A 27,279-nucleotide genomic window follows, 5' to 3' on the forward strand; every position below is an offset into this window, starting at 1 on the left:
CTGACCCTCCGACAGTGCTGCACTCCTTCAGTACTGACGCTCCGACAGTGCGGCACTCCCTCAGTACTGACCCTCCGACAGTGCTGCACTCCCTCAGTACTGACGATCCGACAGTGCTGCACTCCCTCAGTACTGACGCTCCGACAGTGCTGCACTCCCTCAGTACTGACCCTCTGACAGTGCAGTGTTGCCTCGGTACCTGAATCTGAAGTGTCAGTTTGGATTATGTGGTTCAAGTCTCTTTGAGTTGGGCTAAAATGCAGTACCCTGGATTATTAGTGCAGTAACGGGACCCCTACACTACTGTACCCTGGATTATTAGTGCAGTAACGGGACCCCTACACTACTGTACCCTGGATTATTAGTGCAGTAACGGGACCCCTACACTACTGTACCCTGGATTATTAGTGCAGTAACGGGACCCCTACACTACTGTACCCTGGATTATTAGTGCAGTAACGGGACCCCTACACTACTGTACCCTGGATTATTAGTCCAGTAACGTAACCGCTACACTACTGTACCCTGGTTTATTTGTCCAGTAACGTAACCTCTACACTACTGTACCCTGGATTATTAGTCCAGTAACGTAACCCCTACACTACTGTACCCTGGATTATTAGTCCAGTAACATAACCCCTACACTACTGTACCCTGAATTATTAGTCCAGTAACGTAACCCCTACACTACTGTGCCCTGGATTATTAGTCCAGTAATGTAACCCCTACACTTCTATACCCTGGATTATTAGTCCAGTAACGTAACCCCTACACTACTGTACCCTGGATTATTAGTCCAGTAACGTAGCCCCTACACTACTGTACCCTGGATTATTAGTTCAGTAATGTAACCCCTACACTACTGTACCCTGGATTATTAGTCCAGTAACGTAGCCCCTACACTACTGTACCCTGGATTATTAGTCCAGTAACATAACCCCTACACTATGTACCCTGGATTATTAGTCCAATAACGTAGCCCCTACCCTACTGTACCCTGGATTATTAGTCCAGTAACGTAACCCCTACACTACTGTATCCTGGATTATTAGTCCAGTAACGTAACCCCTACACTACTGTACAGTGGATTATTAGTCCATAACATAACTCTTACACTACTGTACCCTGGATTATTAGTCCAGTAACATAACCCCTACACTACTGTACCCTGGATTATTAGTCCAGTAATATAACCCCTACACTACTGTACCCTGGATTATTAGTCCAGTAACATAACCCTTACACTACTGTACCCTGGATTATTAGTCCAGTAACATAACACCTACACTACTGTACCCTGGATTATTAGTCCATAACATAACTCTTACACTACTGTACCCTGGATTATTAGTCCAGTAACATAACCCCTACACTACTGTACCCTGGATTATTAGTCCAGTAACATAACCCCTACACTACTGTACCCTGAATTATTAGTCCAGTAACATAACCCTTACACTACTGTACCCTGGATTATTAGTCCAGTAACATAACACCTACACTACTGTACCCTGGATTATTAGTCCAGTAACATAACCCCTACACTACTGTACCCTGGATTATTAGTCCAGTAACGTAACCCCTACACTACTGTACCCTGGATTATTAGTCCAGTAACGTAACCCCTACACTACTGTACCCTGGATTATTAGTCCACTAACATAACCCCTACACTACTGTACCCTGGATTATTAGTCCATAACATAACCCTTACACTACTGTACCCTGGATTATTAGTCCAGTAATGTAACCCCTACACTACTGTACCCTGGATTATTAGTCCAGTAACATAACCCCTACACTACTGTACCCTGGATTATTAGTCCATAACATAACCCTACACTGCTGTAGCCAGGGCTACTGAATCATTCTTGTGAATCTTTTCACAGATTCACAGAATCTCTCAGTACAGAAGAGGCCCTTCGGCCCATCGAGTCTGCACCGACACGTGAGAAACACCTGACCTACCTCCCTAACCCCATTCACCAGCACTTGGCCCATAGCCTTGAATGTTATGACGATGCCGAGCGCTCATCCAGGTACTTTTTAAAGGGTGTGAGGCTAACCCACCTCCACCACCCTCCCAGACAGCGCATCCCAGACCCTCACCACCCTCTGGTTAAAAAAGCTCCTCACATCCCCCCCCTAAACCTCCTGCCCTTCACCTTGAACTTATGTCCCCTCGTGACTGACCCTTCAACTAAAGGGGAACAGCTGCTCCCTATTCACCCTGTCCATGCCCCTCAATCTTGTACACCTCGATCAGGTCACCCCTCAGTCTTCTCTGCTCCAACCGAAACAACCCAAGTCTATCCGACCTCTCTTCATAACTTAAATGTTTCATCCCAGGCAACATCCTGGTGAATCTCCTCAGCACCCCCTCCAGTGCAATCACATCCTTCCTATAATGTGGCGACCAGAACTGCACATAGTACTCCAGCTGTGGCCTCACCAAGGCTCTATACAACTCCAACATGACCTCCCCGCTTTTGTAATCTACGCCTCGATCGATAAAGGCAAGTGTCCCAAATGCCTTTTTCACCACCCCACTAACATGCCCCTCCACCTTCAGAGATCTATGGACACACACGCCAAAGTCCCTTTGTTCCTCAGAACTTCCTAGTGTCCTGCCGTTCATCGAATACTTCCTTGTCAAATTATTCCTTCTGCACTCTCTCCAATGCCTTCGACGTCCTTTCTAAAGGGCAGTGTCCAGAACTGGCTGAGGTCAGTTGAGGCTGTTTTTACAGATTTATCATAATTTCTTTGCTTTTGTTCTCTAGGTCCCGATTTACAAATCCCAGGATCCTGTGAGACTTTTTAGCCACTTCCTCAACCTGTTCTGTCACCATTAACGACTGGAGCTCAGAGACCACACCCGCTGTCTCAGCTCCCCCTCTCCCTTCATCCCTCAGGGTTCTCGGACAGGGGGAACTTTCCCCGTGCCCTCCCTGTCACGTCCCTCGAGATCTCGGAAGGACTTGGACTCACCTGCAGTAGAGAAGGCGATCATCAGGGTGGCTGAAGTGTACAGGAATCTGGGGCAAGAAACAACAAAAAAAAAATTACACACAGCATACGTTAAACCAGACCCTCGCTTGCCCACCAAACCACCCCCCTCCCTTAACCCCGCTTTCCGGCCTGCAAACCGCGCCCCCCAACGCCGCCCCCCACCCACCGCCCCCACCCCACCCCTTAACCCTCCACTCCTGTGTCAATCAAAAATCAAACTCAGCCTTGAATATATTCACTGACCCGGCCTCTGCTGCTCTCCGGGTGGAGAGACTTCCACAGACTCACGACCCTCTTTTTCAAAAGAAAACTCATTCACGGGGATGTGGGCCTCGCTGGCTGGGCCCAGCATTTATTGCCCATCCCTAATTGCCCCCTTGAGAAGGTGGTGGGTGGTGAGCTGCCTTCTTGAGCCGCTGCAGTCCCCGTTTGGTGTAGGTACACCCACAGCGCTGTTAGGGAGGGAGTTCCAGGATTTTGTCCATGTGGTGTATGTACACCCCCGGCGCTGTTAGGGAGGGAGTTCCAGGACTTTGTCCATGTGGTGTATGTACACCCCCGGCGCTGTTAGGGAGGGAGTTCCAGGATTTTGTCCGTGTGGTGTAGGTAAACCCACGGTGCTGTTAGGGAGGGAGTTCCAGGATTTTGTCCGTGTGGTGTAGGTACAGCCACGGCGCTGTTAGGGAGGGAGTTCCAGGATTTTGTCTGTGTGATGTAGGTACACCCACAGTGCTGTTAGGGAGGGAGTTCCAGGATTTTGTCCCCGTGTGGTGTAGGTACACCCACAGCGCTGTTAGGGAGGGAGTTCCAGGATTTTGTCCGTGTGGTGTAGGTACACCCACAGCGCTGTTAGGGAGGGAGTTCCGGGACTTTGTCCATGTGGTGTAGGTACACCCACAGCGCTGTTAGGGAGGGAGTTCCGGGATTTTGTCCCCGTGTGGTGTAGGTACACCCATGGTGCTGTTAGGGAGGGAGTTCCAGGATTTTGTCTGTGTGGTGTAGGTACACCCACAGTGCTGTTAGGGAGGGAGTTCCAGGGTTTTGTCCGTGTGGTGTAGGTACACCCACGGCGCTGTTAGGGAGGGAGTTCCAGGATTTTGACCCAGCGACAGTGAAGGAACGGCTGATATATTTCCAAGTCAGGATGGTGAGTGACTTGGAGGGGAACTTCCAGGTGCTTGTGTTCCAAAATGATGGGTTGGTGGAGAGGGCGGTTAAGTGGCAGATGGATTAACATAGAGATGTGTGAGGTCATATATTTAGGGAGGTCAAACAGTTACAGGGATTACACAATAAATGGGAATATACTAAGAGGGGTAGATGAAGTGAGGGAGCTTGGCGTACAAGTACACAGGTCCCTGAAGGCAGCAGTTAAAGTAGACCATGTTGTAAAGAAGGCATATGGAATGCTCTCCTTCATTGGCAGAGGTATGGAATATAAAAGTAAGATGTTGGAATTGTATAAAACACTGGTGAGGCCAAAACTGTAGTATTGTGTACTGTTCTGGTCACCACATTACAGGAAGGACATAATATCTCTGGAAAGAGTGCGGAGGAGGGTTACAAGAACGTTGCCAGGATTGGAAAATTGTAGCTACGAGGAGAGATTCGATAGGTTGGGGTTATTTTCCTTAGAACAAAGAAGGCTGAGAGGTGACTTGGTTGAGGTGTACAAAATTATGAGGGGAATAGATAGAGCGGACAGGATAAAATTGTTTCCCTTGGTGGAGAATTTGAGAACCAGGGGACATAGATTCAAGATAAGTGGCAGAAGGTGTAGGGGGGACATGAGGAAGAACTTTTTTACGCAGAGGGTAGTGGGTGTCTGGAATTCGCTGCCCAAGTTGGTGGTAGAGGCAGAAACTCTAAACGCTTTTAAAAAGCACCTGGATCTTGCACCTTCAGCGCTGTAAAGCTGCAGGGCAATGGGCCGGTTGCAGGGAGGTGGGATTGGAAAGGGCAGCTGGGTGTCCTCGGGCTGGCATGGACAAGATGGGCCGAATGGCCTCCTTCTGTGCTGTAACTTTTCTATGGCCATGGTTCCCTTGTGTCTGCCGCCCTTCTCCTTCTGGATGGTAGTGGTCGTGGGTTTGGAAGGTGCCGCCGAAGGAGCCTTGGTGAATTCTTCTGAGAGCGGAAATTCCTCCTCATCTCCGTCTTCAATGGGAGGCCCCTTACTTTGATACTTTGCCCCCCTAGATTCCCCCACGAGGGAGGGAAGCATTCTCTCAGCATCCACCCTGTCAAGCCCCCTCCCCCCCTCAGAATCTGATATGTTTCAATAAGATTGCACCCCCCCCCGCCCCCATTCTTCTCAACTCCAATGGGTACAGGGCCCAACCTGTTCACCCTCTCCTCACCAGACAAAACCACCCCCCCCCCCGCCCGCCCACTTCACCCCAGGAATCGGCCGAGCGAACCTCCTGTGAACGGGCCTCCGAGAATCCTTCACCAGGCACCAGGCCAGACTCCAAGCTGGAAGGCCGTGTCCGATTCCGGGCCCCAACGCTTTCGGAAGGGCATCAAGGCCTTGGAGCGGGCGCGGGTGTGAGAGTGGCCTGAGTGGTTCCAGGAACGAGGGGCTTCGGTCCACGCGGAGGGACCGGAGAAGGCAGGGGTTGTTATCCTCAGGGCAGAGAGCACCACGGCAACTGAGTGGATCGGCGTGAGGATTTCGGTGCCAGTGTGATGTTGGGGTACCCAGGCAGCACAGTCCCCGGAGACGGGTGGATCGTATCCAAGCAGCGCGTCCCAGCCGCCATTCACAACGGGCAGGGTACAGACCGTACCCAACCGGCCCGTGCTTGCAACACTCAAAGCACACGGCCTCCAACATTAGATGTGATTCAGTGACCGGACAGCACCTGCTAAACAATCCCGGGTGCGCTAAAAAAAAACATTACGCTGACAAACGATTTGAGATTGTCAGCTGGCCTCGCGGTGGGGCACATTTGCCTGCACTGGAAGCCACATATATTAAGACGGGGAGAGGGAGAGAGAGAGAGAGAGAGCGAGAGTGCGAGGCGGAGAGAGAGAGAGAGAGACACAGAGAGAGAGACAGAGAGAGAAAGAGAGAGAGAGAGAGCGAGACTGCGAGGCGGAGAGAGAGAGAGACTGAGAGAGAGAGACGGAGAGAGATATTTTCTTTGTTCTCTGCAAACAGAAAGAACATATACAGACGTACATGTATGTATGTATGAAGAGTCTTCTGTTGAAGAGTCATACGGACTCGAAGCGTTAATTCTATGTTCCTCTCCGCAGATGCTGTCAGACCTGCTGAGCTTTTCCAGCTATTTCTGTTTTCGTTTCAGATTTCCGGCATCCGCAGGATTTCTCTTTTACCTACACCCTTTGTGCCTGCTTCAGCTAAGCAAAGTAAGTGACAGCCATTCGCTGGTTCATTCCTCAAGGCGATGTCTTGACCAATCAGGGTCAAGCTGCCTGGTTTAAATTTCAAACGATGCTTGGCAGCCATCAGCGGTACATTCTACAGGGCAACGCCACTTGCCAACCAGTCAGCCTGCTCCTCGCAGGCAGTATAACTTGCTGTTTTCCCCCTTATATTGGTATTCTTGCGAATGTCCTGATGAGTGCTAGATGAAAAGCTTCAACAGGTCTCTTTTGTTGGCAATGCTAAATTAATATCCCCTCAGAGGGAAGAAGGTTGCCTCAGCCAGCTGCCAGGACATGTGCATTCAGATTTAAAAATGACATTAAGGAAGGATGTTGACACATTATTTTACTTGAGTCCAGATTTAACAGTCACGTTGTGGGGAAATTCATGTGATATCACAGTCCCAATAACTGGGAAGTGGGGAGAGACAGATGGAGAGAGAGAGAGAGATAGAGGGACAGGAAAAGAGAGAGAGAAACAGACAGACAGATACACACAGAGAGAGGAAAGGAGAGAGGCAGAGAGATTCAAACAGGCAGGGAGAGAGAGATTGAGAGAAACAGAGAGAGAGAGAGAGATGCAGAGAGAGAGGCAGAGAGAGAGACGCAGAGAGAGAGAGAGAGAGACGCAGAGAGAGAGAGAGACGCCGAGAGAGAGAGACACAGAGAGAGAGACTCAGAAAGAGAGAGATGCAGAGAGAGAGAGAGAGAGAGACGCCGAGAGAGAGAGAGACGCAGAGAGAGAGACGCAGAGAGAGAGAGAGAGAGAGACGCAGAGAGAGAGAGAGACGCTGAGAGAGAGAGAGAGACGCAGAGAGAGAGAGACGCAGAGAGAGAGACGCAGAGAAAGAGAGAGATGCAGAGAGAGAAAGAGACGCAGAGAAAGAGAGAGATGCAGAGAAAGAGGCATTGAGGCAGAGGGAGAGAGAGAGATGGGAAGAGGGAGAAAGAGAGACGGGAAGAGGGAGAGAGAGAGATGGGGAGAGGGAGAGAGAGAGAGATGGGGAGAGGGAGAGAGACTGGGAGGGAGAGAGAGAGTGAGATCGGGAGAGAGAGAGAGAGAGAGAGAGAGAGACGGGGAGACGGAGAGAGAGACAGTGAAGTAGAGAGAGAGAGAGAGAGGGAGAGAGACGGGAAGAGGGAGAGAGAGACAGGGAGGGAGAGAGAGAGAGAGAGAGAGGGAGAGAGACGGGAAGAGGGAGAGAGTGAGATGGAGAGACAGTTGGAGAGAGAGAGACGGAGAGAGAGAGCAGAGACCATAAGACGTGGCAGCAGAAGTAGGCCCATCGAGTCTGCTCCGCCATTCAATGAGATCATGGCTGATCTGATAATCCTCAACTCCACTATCCTGCCTCCTCCCCATAACTCTCGATTCCCTGACTGATTAAAAATCTCTCTATCTCAGCCTTGAATATACTCAATGACCCAGCCTCTATAGCTCTCTGCGGTAAAGAATTCCACACATTCACTACCTTCTGAGAGAAGAAATTCCTCCTCACCTCTGTTTTAAATGGGAGACCCTCTCACTCTGAGATTATGCCCTCTGGTCCTAGACTCTCCCACAAGGGGAAACAACCTCTCGGTATCTACCCTGTCAAACCCCCTAAGAATCTTATATATTTCAATAAGGTCACGTCTCATTCTTCTAAACTCCAGTGAGTACAGGCCCAACCTACTCAACCTCTCCTCATAAGAAAATCCCTCCATGCCCGGGATTAACCTAGTGAACCTTCTCTGGATTGTCTCCAATGCCAGTATATCTTTCCTTAGATAAGGGGACCAAAACTGTTCACAGTATTCTAGGTGTGGTCTAACTAGTGCCTTGTATAGTTTTAGCAAGACTTCCCTATCTTTATACTCCATTCCCTTTGAAATAAAGGCCAACATTTCACTTGCCTTCCCTATTACCTGCTGAACTGGTATGTTAGCTTTTTGGTGATTCATGCACAAGGACCCCCCAAATCCCTTTGTGCTGCACCTTTTTCTCCATTTAAGTAATCTCCGGCTCCTCTACTCTTCCTACCAAAGTGCATAACCTCACATTTTCACCTGATCGATCGCCTTTTGGAAATCCAAATATATTACATCTACTGGTTCCCCTTTATCTATCCTGCTTGTTACCTCCTCGGAGAATTCTAATAAATTTGTCAGGCATGATTTCCTCTTCATGAAGCCATGCTGACTCTGCTTGATTAGATTATGCGTTTCTAAATGCTCTGCTATTACATCCTTTATAATAGACTCGAACATTTTCCCAGTGACAGATGTTAAACTAACTGGCCTGTAGTTAGCTGTTTTTTTGTTTCCCTCCCCTTTTTGGATAAGGGTGTGACAATGGCAGTTTTCCAATCCTCTGGGTCTTCTCCAGGATCTAAGGATTCTTGGAAGATTACTACCAGTGCATCCACTATCTCTGTAGCTACTTCCTTTAATATCCTAGGAAGTAACCCATCAGGTCCAGGGGATTTATCGGCCTTTAGCCCCATTAGTTTCCCCAGTGCTTTTTCTCTAGTGATAGTTATTGTATTTACTTCCTCCCCCACTTTTGCCCCATGATTATTTAGTATATTTGGAATGCTATTAGTGTCTTCTACCCTGAAGACTGAAGCAAAGTATTTATTCAACACCTCTACCTTTACCTGGTTCCCCATTATTATTTCCCCAGTTTCATTCTCTAAGGGACCTATGTTCACTTTGGTCTCTCTTCATATATTTAAAGAAGCTCTTACTGTCCATTCTGATGTTACTTGTTACCCTCAATGTTTATTTTCTCCCTCTTTTTTGCTTTTTTGGTCATCTTCTGTTGGTTTTTGCAACTTTCTCAATCAGCTGGCTTACAACTTCCTTGGTTAACAATGGTGGTTTATCCCTTTCCTGCAATCGTTCTTCCTCACTGGGATATACCGGGGAGAGAGAGACTAAGAGAGACAGATGGGGAGAGACAAAGAGAGAGCGAGAGAAATGGGGGGAGAGAGAGAGAGATGGGGAGAGAGAGACAGGGAGAGAGAGAGAGACAGAGACAGAAAGAAAGAGAGAGAGACAGAGAGAGACAGAAAGAGACAGAGAGAGAGAGACAGAGAGAGAGACAGAAAGAGAGACAGAGAGAGACAGAGCCAGAAAGAGAGAGACAGAGTCAGAGCCAGAAAGAGAGAGAGAGTCAGAGCCAGAAAGAGAGACAGCGAGCCAGATAAAGAGAGCGAGCCAGAAAGAGAGAGAGAGAGAGCCAGAAAGAGAGAGAGTGAGCCAGAAAGAGAGAGAGAGCAAGCCAGAAAGAGAGAGAGCACCAGAAAGAGAGAGAGAGTCAGAGCCAGAAAGAGAGAGAGCGAGCCAGATAAAGAGAGCGAGCCAGAAAGAGAGAGAGAGAGAGCCAGAAAGAGAGTGAGCGAGCCAGAAAGAGAGAGAGAGCAAGCCAGAAAGAGAGAGAGCACCAGAAAGAGAGAGAGAGTCAGAGCCAGAAAGAGAGAGAGCGAGCCAGATAAAGAGAGCGAGCCAGAAAGAGAGAGAGAGAGAGAGCCAGAAAGAGAGAGAGAGAGCCAGAAAGAGAGACAGAGAGCGCCAGAAAGAGAGAGAGAGAGAGAAAAAGATAGAGACAGAAAGAGAGAAAGAGAGGCAGAGACAGAAAGGGAGGCAGAGAGAGAAAGGGAGGCAGCGAGAGAGAGAGAGGCAGAGACAGAGAGGCAGAGACAGGGAGAGAGAGAGAGAGAGTGAATCAGCCAGAGAGAGAGAGGGAAAATCAGGCAGAGAGGGAGAGAGAATCAGACAGAGAGAGAGAGAGAGTGAATCAGACAGAGAGGGAGAATCAGGCAGAGAGGGAGAATCAGGCAGAGATAGTAGGGGAGGGCTGAAGCTGGGTAGGAGCAGGCAAGAGAGTTTAAAAGTGGCAAAGAGAAAAAAGAAGAGACAGCCATGCACGGGAGAAGGAAGCAAGAGAGAGCAGGCAGGAGAGAGAGAGAGAGATGGATAGGGAAAGCGGAGATGATGGTGTGCGTGTGAGAGGGAGAGGAAGTGGCCCACAGTGAAAGTTACTGACAGCTGGGAAATCCAAATATATTACATCTACTGGTTCCCCTTTATTTATCCTGCTTGTTTCCTCCTCAGAGAATTCTAATAAATTTGTCAGGCATGATTTCCTCTTCATGTGGCCATGCTGACTCTGCTTGATTATCTTATGCGTTTCTAAATGCTCTGCTATTACATCCTTTATAATAGACTCGAATATTTTCCCAGTGACAGATGTTAAGCTAACTGGCCTGCAGCTACCTGTTTGTTCTCTCCCTCCCTTTTTGAATAAGGGTGTGACATTGGCAGTTTTCCAATCCTCTGGGACTTCTCCAGGATCTAAGGATTCTTGGAAGATTACTACCAGTACATCCACTATCTCTGTAGCTACTTCCTTTAATATCCTAGGATGTAACCCATCAAGTCCAGGGGATTTATCGGCCTTTAGCCCCATTAGTTTCCCCAGTGCTTTTTCTCTAGTGATAGTTATTGTATTTATTTCCTCTCTCACTTTTGCCCCTTGATTATTTAGTATATTTGGAATGCTGTTAATGTCTTCTACCCTGAAGACTGAAGCAAAGTATTTATTCAACTCCTCTGCCTTTACCTGGTTCCCCATTATTATTTCCCCGGTTTCATTCTCTAAGGGCCCGATCTTCATTTTGGTCTCTCTTTTCTTCATATATTTAAAGAAGCTCATAATGTCCATTTTGATGTTACTTGCTACCCTCAATGTTTATTTTCTCCCTCTTTATTGCTTTTTTGGTCATCTTCTGTTGTTTTTGCAACTTTCTCAATAGGCTGGCTTACCACTTCCTTGGTGGTTTATCCCTTTCCTGCAATCGTTTTTCCTCACTAGAGAGAGGGAGGCAGAGGGGGGGAGGCAGAGAGAGGGGGAGGCAAAGAGAGGGTGAGGCAGAGAGAGGGGGGAGGCAGAGGGAGGGGGGAGGCAGAGAGAGGGGGGAGGTAGAGAGAGGGGGAGGCAGAGGGAGGGAGGGGACGGCATGGGGGGGAGGCAGAGAGAGACAGAGACAGAGAGAGAGAGAGAGAGAATCAGACAGAGAGAGAATCAGACAGAGATAGTAGAGAAGGGCTGAAGCTGGATAGGAGCAGGCAAGAGAGAGTTAAGAGTGTTTAAAAGTGGCAAACAGAAAAAAGAAGAGACAGGTATGCACAGGAGAAGGAAGCAAGAGAGAGCAGGCAGGAGAGAGAGAGAGAGAGAGAGAGAGGGACAGGGAAAGCGGAGTTGATGGTGTGTGTGTGACAGGGACAGGAAGTGGCCCACAGTGAACGTTACTGACAGCTGGGGTGGAAAGGGCCCACTCGCTGGATCGTTCACAAGAGGGGAAAGTGAGTAATCAGCATAAGGCGAGGAAAGAGCAGCAGCTGGAGGGATCTGGATGACAGGGAGCACAGGAACTGACTGAATGTGGCACGAGATCGGATCAAGAGAGGTGGGAGGGTGCTTAAGGATGGCAGATTTCCTTCTCTAAAGAGCACGAGTGAAGCAGATAACCACAACCTGATATATATCTTCACCGTCAGCATTACTGAGGCCAGATTCAGATTCCACGGTTCACTCATGATCAGTGTTTGGCAGCAGAGAGCGTGGGTGTCTTGCAGAAAGAGAGAGACAAATTTCCGAGAGAAACTTGGCATTCTTGCGCTTGTCCTGGTGAGCGCAACACGCGGAGCTTTGGCAACGAGTCTCTCCATACCAGCAATAATTTTTTCCGCTAACAGAACGTGAATATGCCCCAGCTGTCGTCGGCGGGGGGTTGGGGGGTGGTGGTGGTGGGTGGGTTTGAACTCGTACCTCCCGAGCATTAACTCAGGCCTCCCTGGGTTCCTAGTCCGGTAACAGAACCACGAGGCTACTGCCGCTGTGAGCTCAGATTTGATCCTGAAAAATAAATCAGAATCTCGGCGCTTGCCGACACGCAATCCTCCCCTCAAGCAATGCTTATGGCCGAGGTTTTGGTCCCTGTGCTGAAGCTATTAACGTATAAAATAGTAGTGGAAAATATTTCTCTTTTAAAATAGAGGCTTAGTCTGTGGGTGTGTCTTAACTGGGTTAAAGCCAGCTTAGTGTGGGCGCTGTGAGGTGCGCTCGTTTTGATATGGAAGAGAGATAAGAGTGCATTTGTATTTTTTGAATAGAGCATTTAAATAAGTGGGGTGGAAACTGACACCTTTCTAGCAGCTACCAAGCCACATGTTTACATTACTAATAAAAACTGGTATCACGACAGGGGTTTTGTTGCTTGAAGGGGCTGGTGAGACAATGAGAATTTACATCCAACCAGCGGTGGTAGGTATGACTTCAGCAGTTTCCGGGTATGCAGGGCAGAGGCAATGTGAGATCAAAAGGCAGCTGTGAGCCTCCAATTGGCTCCACAGGAACCAAAGTGGAAAGAACCTCATTTAGAATTCGCAAGGCGAGAAGACGCTTTGCCTGGTGTCTGGGTTGCTGTTGCCTTAATGGAGGAAAGTTTGGGAATTTGTTAGAAGTTATGGTTTTAGTTATTTGAAGCCACGTGTATATATACTTTAACCTGTGTAAATTAATAAAACTTTTCATTTAGTTCAATGTAAAACCTCAAGAGCTGGTGATTTTTTTCTCTCAGAAGGGTTGCGTGGCTTTGGAACTCTCTGCTTCAGAAGGCAGTGGAGGTGGGAGGTCACTGTATATCTTTAATGCGGAGGTGGATAAGATTCTCGTTGGGCAAGGGAATCACAGGTTATTGGGGTTAGATGGGAGTGTAGAACTCAAAACGTAAACAGATCAGGCTCGAGAGGCCGAACGGCCTACTTTTGCTCCTATTTCGTATGTTCGTTTGTCCGTAGCTACCGTTACTTTCCACAGGGTAAAAGGGAGGGCCTCGGCACTGAGAATTGCCGAGACTCCCCCTCCCAGCTCCCTTTCGCTCCTTCAGGGTGGGGAAGTTAAACTCCCCGAGCAGCCGTCTCACGCCGACCAAACAGATTCAATTTTTGAACCTTCCGGCGTCTCACCGCCCCCCCTTTGGCTTCTGGCGAACGATACCCTCCCGTCGCTGAAGCTGGGGTTGGTCCTCCTTGGAGATGAGGAGGCCGAAGGGAGATCTGACAGAGGTGTACAAAGTTACAGGCAGGCTTGGATAAGGTCGACAGGTGAAAAGCCCTTCCTGTCAGCTGATGGTACAAGGATGAGGACTTAAGGTTTTGGGCAAGAGAGGCCGGGAGATTGAGAGGAAGAATTTTTTTTAATATATCTTTATAAACAGTCATTCGGTAAAACAGGACTTGAGCATTGCTGAAAAAAGACACCTTTTTTTTGTCGAATTTTTTGGTCTTGCACTCATCAGGACAATTCACAAGAATATCAAATGTAAATGGAACAACAATTTATACTGTATGGGAAGAGAGCACTGATTGGTTGGCAAGTGGACAAAAAATGTCTCTTTTTCTCAGCCAAACTCAACTTTTGATATGTTTAAATTTTAACAATTTTAACTTTAACATACAAGTAACGTGGTATATGAATTTTAGTGTCAATATGATGCCCAGTGCATAGGCTGTACATCCCAATGAATGTTGGAGCATGTCAAAGAGCAGGTCCCTTCGGCTGTCTGCAAGAGGCAGAGTACTTGGACCATGCCCAGCCAGCCCCTGTTTGCAAAACACAGAGCATAATGTCTAACAGTGGCTGTGATTCCACAATTGGACAGCACTTACTGAACAATCCGAGTGACCTAAGGATGACACTAACAAACAGTTTAAGACTATCAGTCAGGTTTGCAATGTTGCTAGAAGATACATACATGATGCTCAGTTTGGGTTCTGCCAGGGCCACCCAGCTCCTGACCTCATTACAGCCTTGGATCAAACATGGACAAAAGAACTGAACACCCGAGGTGAGGCGAGAGTGACTGCCCTCGACATCGAGGCAGCATTTGACCGAGTGTGGCATCAAGGAGCCCCAGCAAAACTGGAGTCAATGGGAATCAGGGGGAAAACTCTCCACTGGTTGGAGTCATACCGAGCACAAAGGAAGATGGTTGTGGTTGTTGGAGGTCAGTCATCTCAGCTCCAGGACATCACTGCAGGAGTTCCTCAGGGTTAGTGTCCTCGGCCCAACCATCTTCAGCTGCTTCATCAATGACCTTCCTTCCATCATAAGGTCAGAAGTGGGGATGTTCACTGATGGTTGTACAATGTTCAGCACCATTCACAACTCCTCAGATACTGAAGCCAGTCCATGTCCAAATGCAGCAAGACCTGGACAATACCTGGACTGACAAGTAACATTTATGCCATTTCACTGCCAGCCAATGACCATCTCCAACAAGAGAGAATCCAAGCACCTCCCTTTGACATTCAATGGCGTCACTATCACTGAATCCCCCGTTATCAACATCCTGGGGGTTACCATTGACCAGAAACTGAACTGGGCTAACCATATAAATACTGTGGCTTCAACAGCAGGTCAGAGTCTGTGAATTCTGTTGTGACTAACTCACCTCCTGACTCCCCAAAGTCTGCCCACCATCTACAAGGTACAAGTCAGGAGTGTGGTGGAATACTTTCCACTTGCCTGGATGAGTGCAACACCAACCACACTCAAGAAGCTCAACAACATCCAGGGCAAAGCTGCCCCGCTTGATCGGCCCCCCATCCACAAACATTCACTCCCTCCACCACCGACGCACAGTAGCAGCAGCGTGTGTACCATCTACAAGATGCACTGCAGCAACTCACCAAGGCTCCTTTAACAGTACCTCCCAAACTGAATTCTTCCACCTAGAAAGACAAGGGCAGATCATGTATGGGAAGGCCACCAACTGCAAGCTCACCCCTGAGTCACACACCATTCTGGCTTGGAAATATATCGGCCGTTCCTTCACTGTCGCAGGGTGAAAATCCTGGAACTCCCTCCCTAACAGCGCCATGGGTGTACCTACACCACACGGACAAAATCCTGGAACTCCCTCCCTAACAGCGCTGTGGGTGTACCTACACCACACGGACAAAATCCTGGAACTCACACCCTAACAGCGCCGTGGGTGTACCTACACCACACGGACAAAATCCTGGAACTCCCTCCCTAACAGCGCCGTGGGTGTACCTACAGCACATGGACAAAATCCTGGAACTCCCTCCCTAACAGCGCTGTGGGTGTACCTACACCACACGGACAAAATTCTGGAACTCCCTCCCTAACAGCGCCGTGGGTGTACCTACACCACACGGACAAAATCCTGGAACTCCCGCCCTAACAACGCTGTGGGTGTACCTACACCACACAGACAAAATCCTGGAACTCCATCCCTAACAGCGCTGTGGGTGTACCTACACCACACGGACAAAATTCTGGAACTCCCTCCCTAACAGCGCCGTGGGTGTACCTACACCACACGGACAAAATCCTGGAACTCCCTCCCTAACAGCGCTGTGGGTGTACCTACACCACACGGACAAAATCCTGGAACTCCCTCCCTAACAGCACTGTGGGTATACCTACACCACACGGATAAAATCCTGGAACTCACACCCTAACAGCGCTGTGGGTGTACCTGCACCACACGGGGACAAAATCCTGGAACTCCTTCCCTAACAGCACCGTGGGTGTACCTACACCACACGGGTCCTGCAGCGGCTCAAGGAGGCAGCTCACCCACCACCACCTTCTCAAGGGGGCAATGAGGGATGGGCAATAAATGCTGGGCTTGACGATTTCCGTGAAAGAATTAAAGAAATAAGTCATACATGGAGACTCGTCCTCTGCAAGCAGAAGGAACATCTCCAGGCATCGCACCTCTTTTTTGAGTTGAACAAAAGATCGGGGGACAACACCACCCTACCCCACCCGGTGCATTGTCCAAAGTAAAGCTTCGACCAGAGTTGACTTGCCAACCTATGAGCACCCTTCTCTCACGCGGTCTAACTTGTTCCTCCCTTTGAGATTTGGCAGTCTTGCGAATGACCTGCTGAGTCCAAGAGCAAAAGCTTTGACAGCATGTCTCTTTTCTTCAGCAATAATCAAGAACTCTACTTTTTACACAGCAGGCGGTGACGAACCGGAACCCACTGCCAATGAGGGCGGTGGAAGTGGAGACGGTCGATGATTGCAAAAGGAAATTGGGTGGGTGCTCGGGGGAAATAAACTTGCAGGGCTACAGGGATAGAGTGGCCGGGGGGGTGGGGGGGGTTGCGGGGTTGCGGGGCTGACTGGATTGGTCCACAAGAGAGCTGGCAAGGACTTGATGGGCAGAGTGGCCTCCTTTCCAGCCACAATGTTTCGGTGATTTCAAATCCCGCTTTCCATCCCCGTCTCTGGCCCTCCTGCACCTCTAACTCGCCGTTAAGGTCTGGAACGTCACCGACTAGACGGGCAGACAGACGTCCCACAGCCTCGCCACTTGAACATAAGCATGACCGGGGATCCCCAGGCGGACATCACGGGTTAGCGTCTGCTGGTCTCCTCCTGTCCCTTTCCTCCCCCACCCTCCGGAGCCCCTCTCGCTGCCTCACCCTCCTCCCCATCCCTCCCTTCTGCACGCTGCAGCCCCTGCCCCACCCCCACCCACCTCCACCTGACGCACCCCGCCCTCCATCCCCACTCCCTCCCGATACCCCCGGAAGGGGTCGAGCACTCACATGCCGACGAAACGGGTTGCCATGGTACCGAAGTGGTCGAATACGAAGCCGCAGGGAAGGGTTATGAAGTTGTTCATGAAGGAACCCATGGTGAAGATGAGGGCAAAGCGTTCGTCCTGGCGGTCGCAGATCGCTGAGACAGAGAGCGAGCGAGAGTGAGAAGGAGAAACACACTCCCGACAGTGCGGCTCTCCCTCAGTACTGACAATCCGACAGTGCGGCACTCCCTCAGTACTGACCCTCCGACAGTGCGGCACTCCCTCAGTACTGACCCTCCGACAGTGCGGCGCTCCCTCAGTACTGACCCACCGACAGTGCGGCACTCCCTCAGTACTGACCCTCCGACAGTGCGGCACTCCCTCAGTACTGACCCTCCGACAGTGCGGCACTCCCTCAGTACTGACCCTCCGACAGTGCGGCACTCCCTCAGTACTGACCCTCCGACAGTGCGGCACTCCCTCAGTACTGACCCTCCCACAGTGCGGCACTCCCTCAGTACTGACCCTCTGACAGTGCGGCACTCCCTCAGTACTGACCCTCTGACAGTGCGGCACTCCCTCAGTACTGACCCTCCGACAGTGCGGCACTCCCTCAGTACTGACCCTCCGACAATGCGGCACTCCCTCAGTACTGACCATCCAACAGTGCGGCGCTCACTCAGTACTGACCCTCCGACAGTGCGGCACTCCCTCAGTACTGACCCTCCGACAGTGCAGCACTCCCTCAGTACTGACCCTCCGACAGTGCGGCACTCCCTCAGTACTGACCCCCAGACAGTGTGGCATTCCCACAGTACTGACCCTCTGACAGTGCGGCTCTCCCTCAGTACTGACCCTCCGACAGTGCGGCTCTCCCTCAGTACTGACCCTCCGACAGTGCGGCTCTCCCTCAGTACTGACCCTCCGACAGTGCGGCTCTCCCTCAGTACTGACCTTCCGACAGTGCGGCACTCCCTCAGTACTGACCCTCCGAAAGTGCGGCACTCCCTCAGCGCTGACCCTCTGACAGTGCGGCCCTCCCTCAGTACTGACGCTCTGACAGTGCAGCTCTCCCACAGTACTGACCCTCCGACAGTGCGGCACTCCCTCTGTACTGACCCTCCGACAGTGCGGCACTACCTCAGTACTGACCCTCCGACAGTGCGGCGCTCCCTCAGTACTAACCCTCCGACAGTGCGGCACTCCCTAAGTACTGACCCTCCGACAGTGCGGCACTCCCTCAGCACTGACCCTCCGACAGTGCGGCTCTCCCTCAGTACTGACCCTCCGACAGTGCGGCGCTCCCTCTGTACTGACCCTCTGACAGTGCGGCGCTCCCTCAGTACTGACCCTCCGGCAGTGCGGCGCTCCCTCAGTACTGACCCTCTGACAGTGCGGCACTCCCTCAGTACTGACCCTCCGACAGTGCGGCACTCCCTCAGTACTGACCCCCAGACAGTGCGGCATTCCCACAGAACTGACCCTCTGACAGTGCGGCTCTCCCTCAGTACTGACCCTCCGACAGTGCGGCTCTCCCTCAGTACTGACCCTCCGACAGTGCGGCTCTCCCTCAGTACTGACCCTCCGACAGTGCGGCTCTCCCTCAGTACTGACGCTCCGACAGTGCAGCTCTCCCACAGTACTGACCCTCCGACAGTGCGGCACTCCCTCTGTACTGGCCCTCCGACAGTGCGGCACTCCCTAAGTACTGACCCTCGGACAGTGCGGCGCTCCCTCTGTACTGACCGTCTGACAGTGCGGCGCTCCCTCAGTACTGACTCTCCGACAGTGCGGCGCTCCCTCAGTACTGACCCCTCCGACAGTGCGGCACTCCCTCAGTACTGACCCTCCGACAGTGCGGCTCTCCCTCAGTACTGACCCTCCGACAGTGCGGCACTCCCTCAGTACTGACCCTCTGACAGTGAGGCACTCCCTCAGTACTGACCCTCTGACAGTGCGGCACTCCCTCAGTACTGACCCTCCGACAGTGCGGCACTCCGTCAGCACTGACCCTCCGACAGTGCGGCACTCCCTCAGTACTGACCCTCCGACAGTGTGGCACTCCCTCAGTACTGACCCTCCGACAGTGCGGCACTCCCTCAGTACTGACCATCCGACAGTGCGGCACTCCCTCAGTACTGACCCTCCGACAGTGCGGCACTCCCTCAGTACTGACCCTCCGACAGTGCGGCACTCCCTCAGTACTGACCCTCTGACAGCGCGGAACTCCCTCAGTTCTGACCCTCTGACAGTGCGGCACTCCCTCAGTACTGACCCTCCGACAGTGCGGCGCTCCCTCAGTACTGACCCTCCGACAGTGCGACGCTCCCTCAGTACTGACCCTCCGACAGTGCGGCGCTCCCTTAGTACTGACCCTACGACAGTGCGGCACTCCCTCAGTACTGACCCTCCGACAGTGCGGCACTCCCTCAGTACTGACCCTCCGACAGTGCAGCACTCCCTCAGTACTGACCCTCCGACAGTGCGGCACTCCCTCAGCACTGACCCTCCGACAGTGCTGCGCTCCCTCAGTACTGACCCTCCGACAGTGCGGCAATCCCTCAGTACTGACCCTCCGACAGTGCGGCACTCCCTCAGTACTGACCCTCCGACAGTGCAGTGCTCCCTCAGTACTGACCCTCTGACAGTACGGTGCTCCCTCAGTACTGACCCTCCGACAGTGCGGCACTCCCTCAGTCATGACCCTCCGACAGTGCGGCACTCCCTCAGTACTGACCCTCCGACAGTGCGGCGCTCCCTCAGTACTGCCCCTCTGTCAGTGCGGCGCTCCCTCAGTACTGACCCTCCGACAGTGCGGCGCTCCCTCAGTACTGACCCTCCGACAGTGCGGCACTCCCTCAGTACTGACCCTCTGACAGTGAGGCACTCCCTCAGTACTGACCCTCTGACAGTGCGGCACTCCCTCAGTACTGACCCTCTGACAGTGCGGCACTCCCTCAGTACTGACCCTCCGACAGTGCGGCACTCCCTCAGTACTGACCCTCCGACAGTGCGGCGCTCCCTCAGTACTGACCCTCCGACAGTGCGGCACTCCCACAGCACTGTCCCTCTCACAGTGCGGCACTCCTTCTGTACTGACCCTCTGACAGTGCGGCACTCCCTCAGTACTGACCCTCCAACAGTGCGGCACTCCCTCAGTACTGACCCTCCGACAGTGCGGCACTCCCTCAGTACTGACCCTCTGACAGTGCGGCACTCCCTCTGTACTGACCCTCCGACAGTGCGGCGCTCCCTCAGTACTGACCTTCTGACAGTGCGGCGCTCCCTCAGTACTGACCCTCCCACAGTGCGGCGCTCACTCAGTACTGACCCTCCGATAGTGCGGCGCTCACTCAGTACTGACCCTCCGACAGTGCGGCGCTCACTCAGTACTGACCCTCCGACAGTGCGGCGCTCCCTCAGTACTGACCCTCCGACAGTGCGGCGCTCCCTCAGTACTGATCCTCCGACAGTGCGGCGCTCCCTCAGTACTGACCCTCTGACAGTGCGGCACTCCCTCTGTACTGACCCTCCGACAGTGCGGCGCTCCCTCAGCACTGACCCTCCGACAGTGCAGCACTCCCTCAGTACTGACCCTCCGACAGTGCGGCACTCCCTCAGTACTGACCCTCCGACAGTGCGGCGCTCCCTCAGTACTGACCCTCTGACAGTGCGGCACTCCCTCAGTACTGACCCTCCAACAGTGCGGCACTCCCTCTGTACTGACCCTCTGATATTGCGGTGCTCTTTCTCTCCTCTGCCTTTTTTCCCTCACTCACCCCCTTTCCACTTCCCTCACCCCTCTCAACTCCCTCTATTCCAAATCTCCCCACCCCTTTCTCTCACTTGCTCCTACCCTCCTTCTGCACACTTAGTGTGGCCATTCCTCTACCCCCCCCCCACCCCCCGCAAGTTCAGTGGTGCCGCTCCTCCCTCTCCCCTCCCCTCTCCACCCCCGCATACTTACAGGTGTAATTCTTCACCCTGTGGCTGCTGGTGTTGTGCTGTGAGGCACAGAGGTCAGAGAAATACCCTTCCTTCTTCAGGACGAAGACAAGAGAGGCCCAGCCAAAGATCACCCCTGCGAAGCAGATACACTCGAACAGCCCAGTGACAAAGGTCAGGTATCGCTTAACCCTCTCGAAAGTTTGCATCGTCCAGACTCTTGAAAACCGCCTCCGATACCCTGGGGAGCTTCCTGTTCTGGATGGGAGAGAAGGAAAGACAGCTGTCGGAAGGCCCAAGCTTCATGGCTGAGTGTGGGTTTAACGTGTGTGTGAGCGAGTGTTTACATCGGCGTGTGTGTGTTTACATCGGAGTGTGAGTGTTTACGTGAGTGAGCGAGTGTTTACATCGGAGTGTGAGTGTTTACATCGGCGTGTCAGCGTTTACATCGGCGTGTGAGTGTTTACATCGGAGTGTGAGCGTTTACATCGGCATGTGAGCGTTTACATCGGAGTGTGAGCATTTACATCGGCGTGTGAGCGTTTACATCGGCGTGTGAGCGTTTACATCGGCGTGTGAGCGTTTACATCGGAGTGTGAGCGTTTACATCGGCGTGTGAGTGTTTACATCGGAGTGTGAGCGTTTACATCGGCGTGTGAATGTTTACATCGGAGTGTGAGCGTTTACATCGGCATGTGAGCGTTTACATCTGTGTGTGAGCGTTTACATCGGAGTGTGAGCGTTTACATCAGCGTGTGAGTGTTTACATCAGCGTGTGAGTGTTTACATCGGCGTGTGAGTGTTTACATCAGCGTGTGAGCGTTTACATTGGCGTGTGAGCATTTACATCAGCGTGTGAGTGTTTACATCGGCGTGTGAGTGTTTACATCGGCGTGTGAGTGTTTACATTGGCGTGTGAGCGTTTACATCAGCGTGTGAGCGTTTACATCGGCGTGTGAGTGTTTACATCGGCATGTGAGTGTTTACATCGGCGTGTGAGCGTTTACATGAGCGAGCGAGCGTTTACATTGGCGTGTGAGTGTTTACATCAGCATGTGAGCGTTTACATCGGAGTGTGAGTGTTTACATCGGCGTGTGAGCGTTTACATCTGTGTGTGAGGGTTTACATGAGCGAGCGAGCGTTTACATTGGCGTGTGAGTGTTTACATCGGCGTGTGAGCGTTTACATCGGCGTGTGAGCGTTTACATCAGCGTGTGAGTGTTTACATGAGCGAGCGAGTGTTTACATCGGCGAGCGAGTGTTTATGGGAGTGAGCGTGCGATTACATGGGTGAGTGAGGGTCTAGGTGGGTGAGCAAGCGAGCGTGTGTCCACCTGGGTGAGTGACTGTCCACACGGGATGCAGGCATGTGCGCGGCTATGGGGGCGGGTGGTGGAAATCCGTGTGTGAGCGTGTGTTTAGGTCGGCCAGCGTGCAAGTGTGTCTACGCTGCGGGGGGGGTGGGGGAGTGCACGAGCTTGGGTTTTAATGAGTAAGCTCGCCAGAGTGTGGTTACCCATCTCGCTTAATCTGTAACAACCCCTGAGATGATCACCGAGGAGTAACGGCCTCAGATTCCCACTTATCGAACTGCTTATGGCTAAAGGCTAAACTGCGTAAGCTGACGATAAGGGGGGGGGGGGTCATAGAATCAACAACCACTGGAAACCCCTGGACAATCGCCAGGGCAACGAATCCCAGAACTTTAACGGTACAGGAGGCCTTTCGGCCCATCACATCTGCACCGGCCCTCCAAATGATCACCATGACCTGGTCCCATTGCCCTGCCTTTTCCCTGGTACCCCTGCACATCGTTTCTATTCAAATAACCGTTCGAGGCCCCCTCCCCGCCCTTGAATGCCTCGATCGAACCTATACTCCACCCCACTTCCAGGCCCGGACCACGCGCTGTGTGACAAAGTTTCCTCTATGTCGCATTGCTTCTTTTCGAAAGCCACTTTCAATCTGTGCCCTCTCGCTCTGGATCCTTTTACCAGCGGGAACAGCTTCTCCCTGTTCAACTCTGTCCTGCCCGCTCACGGTTTTGAACATCGCTATCAAATCTCCTCTCAGCCTTCTCCTCCCTCAGCAGAACAGTCCCAACCCCTCCAATCCACCTTCGTAACTTTCTCATCGCTGGAACCATTCTTGTAAACCTCTTCTGCACTCTCTCTCCAACGCGTTCACATCGTTCCTGTAATGTGGCGCCCAGAACTGTGCACGATACTCCAGCTCACGTCTAATGAGTGTCTTATATAAATTCAGCATAACCTCCCTGCTCTTGTACTCCACGCCCCTAAGCCCAGGATACTGTCTGCTTTATTAACTGCTCTCTCCACCTGTCCCTGCCACCTTCAATGATCTGTGCGCATATACACCCAGGTCTTTCTGCTCCTGCACCCCCTTCAAAATTTCACCCTTTATTTTATATTGTCTGCCCTATGTTCTTCCTACCACACTGAACTTCATCTGCCCACTCCACCAACTTGTCTATGTTCTCTGAAGTCCTGCACCGCTCTCCTGGCAGTTTACAATTCTCCCAAGCTTTGTATCATCTGTAAACTTCGAAATTGTCCCCTGCGCACCGAGGTCTAGATCATTAATATATATCAGGAAAAGCAAGGGTCCCAATACTGACCCATGGGGAACTCCACTGGAAACCTTACTCCAGCCCAAGAAACATCCATTGATCCCTGGCTCTCTGCTTCCTATTTTTCAGCCAATTTCGCATCCACTTTGCTACTGTCCCTTTTATTCCATGACTTTTCTCACAAGTCAGTTGTGTGGCACTGTGTCAAAAGTCCATGTACCCTCACATCAACAGCATTACCCTCATCAACCCTCTCTGTTACCTCTTCAAAAAGCTCCAGCAAGTTAGTTAAACATGGTTTCCACTTTAGAAATCCACACCAGCTCTTTCTTATCAACAGTTTTAAGATGGTGTACTAAGACAGCATGACAAGGGAGGAAGAGAGAGAGGAGTGAGAGAGAGTGGAGTGGGTGAGAGAGACAGTGACAGATACAGAGAGAATACTCTTGTGAGCGTGAGACTGTGTGAGCGGTCGTGCATCCGGGTGCAGACCTGTGAGACTGTGTCCTTGTGGGAGCGTGCGAGATTGTGAGTGTATGAGTGTGTGTTCCCATGTCAATGTAAGACCGTGTTCCTTTGTGGGTGTGTGAGCAGGCGTTCCTGTGTGAGTGTTTAAGCGTGTGTTTCTGTGTGAGTGTGCGAGCTTGTGTTGCTGTGTGAGACCCTGTACGACTGTGTTCCTGTGAGAGTGCGCGAGCTTGTGTTGCGGTGTGAGATCCCGTACGACTGTGTTCCTGCATGAGTGCGCAAGCTTGTGTTGCTGTGTGAGATCCTGTACGACTGTGTTCCTGTGTGAGTGCGCGAGCTTGTGTTGCTGTGTGTGTTCCTGTACGACTGTGTTCCTGTGTGAGTGCGCGAGCTTGTGTTGCTGTGTGTGTTCCTGTACGACTGTGTTCCTGTGTGAGCATGCAAGCTTGTGTTGTTGTGAGATCCTGTACGACTGTGTTCCTGTGTGAGATACTGTACAACTGTGTTCCTGTGTGAGTGCGCGAGCTTGTGTTGCTGTGTGTGTTCCTGTGCGAGTGTGCGCCTGTGCAAGTGTATGAGTGTGTCCTACTGTGTGTGTTTAAGCATGTGTTCTTGTGCGTGTAAGCATGCTGGCGTGTGTTCCTATGTGAGAGGGCGTTACCGCGTGACTGTGCAAGCATGCGTTCCTGTGTGTGTTCCTGTGAGACAGTGTGTTCCAATGTGAGTGTATGAGCGTGTGTTCCTGTGCGAGTGTGTGAGCATATGTTCCTGTGCAAGCATGTTCATCGTGTGCGTGAGGGTGTTCCTGTGCGAGTGGGGTCCTGTGTGTGTGCAAGCGCATGTTCCTGTGAGAGAGTGTGTTCTTGCGCGAGTGTGCGAGTGTGTGTTCCTGTGTGTGTGTGTGCGAGCGTGTGTTCCTGTGTGTGAGCCCGAGCGTGTGTTCCTGTGTGTGAGAGAGTGCGAGCGTGTATTCCCGTGTGTGAGTGTGAGCGTGTGTTCCTGTGTGTGTGAGTGCGAGCGTGTGTTCCTGTAAGCGAGTGAGTGCGAGTGTGTGTTCCTGTGTGCGAGTGAGTGCGAGCGTGTGTTCCTGTGTGCGAGTGAGTGCGAGCGTGTGTTCCTGTGTGCGAGTGAGAGCGTATGTTCCTGTGTGCATGTGAGTGCGAGTGTGTGTTCCTGTGTGTAAGTGAGAGCATGTGTTCCTGTGTGCATGTGAGTGCAAGCGTGTGTTCCTGTGTGCATGTGAGTGCGAGTGTGTGTTCCTGTGTGTAAGTGAGAGCATGTGTTCCTGTGTGCGAGTGCAAGCTTGTGTTCCTGTGTGCATGTGAGTGCGAGCGTGTGTTCCTGTGTGCACGTGAGTGCGAGCGTGTGTTCCTGTGTGTATGAGTGTGTGTTGCTGTGCGAGAGGGTGTTCCTATGTGAGTGCGTGAGCATGTGTTCCTGTGTGTGTGCGAGCGTGTGTTACTGTGTGTGTGAGAGCGTGTGTTCCTGTTTGTGCGTGCGAGCATGTGTTCCTGTGTGCGTGAGCGTGTGTTCCTGTGCGAGTGAGAGTGTGTTCCTGTGCGAGTGCGTGAGTGTGTTCCTGTGCGAGTGCGAGTGTGTTCCTGTATGTGCGAGCGTGTTCCTGTGTGTGCAAGCGTGTGTTCCTGTGTGTGCGAGCATGTGAACCTTTGTGTGCGCGAGCAAGTGTTCCTGTGTGTGTGCGCGAGCGAGTGTTCCTGTGTGAGAGGGTGTTCCTGTGTGTGTGCGCGAGCGAGTGTTCCTGTGTGAGAGGGTGTTCCTGAGTGTGTGCGCGAGCGAGTGTTCCTGTGTGAGAGGGTGTTCCTGAGTGTGTGCGCGAACGAGTGTTCCTGTGTGAGAGGGTGTTCCTGTGTGTGTGCACGAGCGTGTGTTCCTGTATGTGCGAGCGTGTTCCTGTGTGTGCAAGCGTGTGTTCCTGTGTGTGCGAGCATGTGAACCTTTGTGTGCGCGAGCAAGTGTTCCTGTGTGTGTGCGCGAGCGAGTGTTCCTGTGTGAGAGGGTGTTCCTGTGTGTGTGCGCGAGCGAGTGTTCCTGTGTGAGAGGGTGTTCCTGAGTGTGTGCGCGAGCGAGTGTTCCTGTGTGAGAGGGTGTTCCTGAGTGTGTGCGCGAACGAGTGTTCCTGTGTGAGAGGGTGTTCCTGTGTGTGTGCACGAGCGTGTGTTCCTGTGTGAGAGGGTGTTCCTGTGTGTGTGCGCGAGCGAGTGTTCCTGTGTGAGAGGGTGTTCCTGTGTGTGTGCACGAGCGTGTGTTCCTGTGTGAGAGGGTGTTCCTGTGTGTGTGCGCGAGCATGTGTTCCTGTGTGGGTGTGTTCCTGCGTGTGTGCGCGAGCGCGTGTTCCTGTGTGCGTGTGTTCCTGTGCGTGTGAGAGCGCGAGCGTGTGTTCCTGTGTGTGCGCAAGCGAGTGTTCCTGTGTGTGCGCGAGCGAGTGTTCCTGTGTGAGAGGGTGTTCCTATGCGAGTGTGTGAGCATGTGTTCCTGTGTGGGTGTGTTCCTATGCGAGTGTGCAAGTGTGTGCTCCTGTGTGTGGGGTCCTGTGAGAGAGGGTGTTCCTGTATGAGTGTGTGTGTGTGTGTGTGTGTGTAAATTCCTGCACGAGCGGCGTTCCCCTGTAAGGGGATGTTGGCATCGCTGGCTAGGCCAGCATTTATTGTCCATCTATAATTGCCCTGCCCAGAGGGGCATTTAAGAGTCAGCCACATGGCTGTGGGTCTGGAGTCACATGTAGGCCAGACCGGGTAAGGACGGCAGATTTCCTTACATAAAGGGCATTAGTGACCCAGATGGGTTTATACAACAATCGGCAATGGTTTCATGGTCATCGTTATTGAATTCAAATTCCACCATCTGTGCTGTGGTGGGATTCAAACCCGGATCCCTGGGCCATTACCCTGGGTCTCTGGACTACTAGCCCATCGCTTCCCCGACTTCTAATCTGTCCTTAAGTGTTGTGAAGATGGACATTATTTTATTTAGGGAATATGGTGATATTCTGTAAAGGAGGCTGTGCATGCGCCTGTGCAGGAGGGTGTGCCTGTGCGGGGTGAGTGTGCCCGTGCGGGGGGAGTGTGCCCGTGCGGGGGGAGTGTGCCTGTGCGGGGGGAGTGTGCCTGTGAGGGGGTAAGTGTGCCCGTGCGGGGGGAGTGTGCCCGTGCGGGGGGAGTGTGCCCATGCAGGAGGGTGTTCCTGTGTGGGAGGGGTGTGCCTGTGCTCTTGTGCAAGTTTCTGAGTGGGTCCCT

At 51.9% G+C, this 27,279-nt stretch overlaps 1 protein-coding gene across 2 annotated transcripts in view; it reads right to left on the minus strand.

Annotated features, from left to right (window-relative positions):
* The window catches only part of LOC121269312 (solute carrier family 43 member 3-like), a 69,149-nt gene that overhangs the window by 35,994 nt on the left and 5,876 nt on the right, over nt 1-27,279 (minus strand). The window contains exons 2-4 of one of the 2 annotated variants that reach the window (XM_041173853.1): nt 20,989-21,219; nt 17,044-17,176; nt 2,992-3,038 (exon numbers count right to left, since the gene is read on the minus strand). In XM_041173853.1, coding sequence (XP_041029787.1) covers nt 2,992-3,038; nt 17,044-17,176; nt 20,989-21,175 — 367 coding nt within the window. In that variant the 5' untranslated portion in view covers nt 21,176-21,219. Of the gene's footprint in view, nt 1-2,991; nt 3,039-17,043; nt 17,177-20,988; nt 21,225-27,279 lie in introns of both variants that reach the window. The other variant, XM_041173852.1, reaches the window with a different exon arrangement.

This window comes from Carcharodon carcharias, chromosome 24 (genome assembly GCF_017639515.1).
Source record: "Carcharodon carcharias isolate sCarCar2 chromosome 24, sCarCar2.pri, whole genome shotgun sequence".
NCBI classification, from domain to species: Eukaryota; Metazoa; Chordata; class Chondrichthyes; order Lamniformes; family Lamnidae; genus Carcharodon; species Carcharodon carcharias.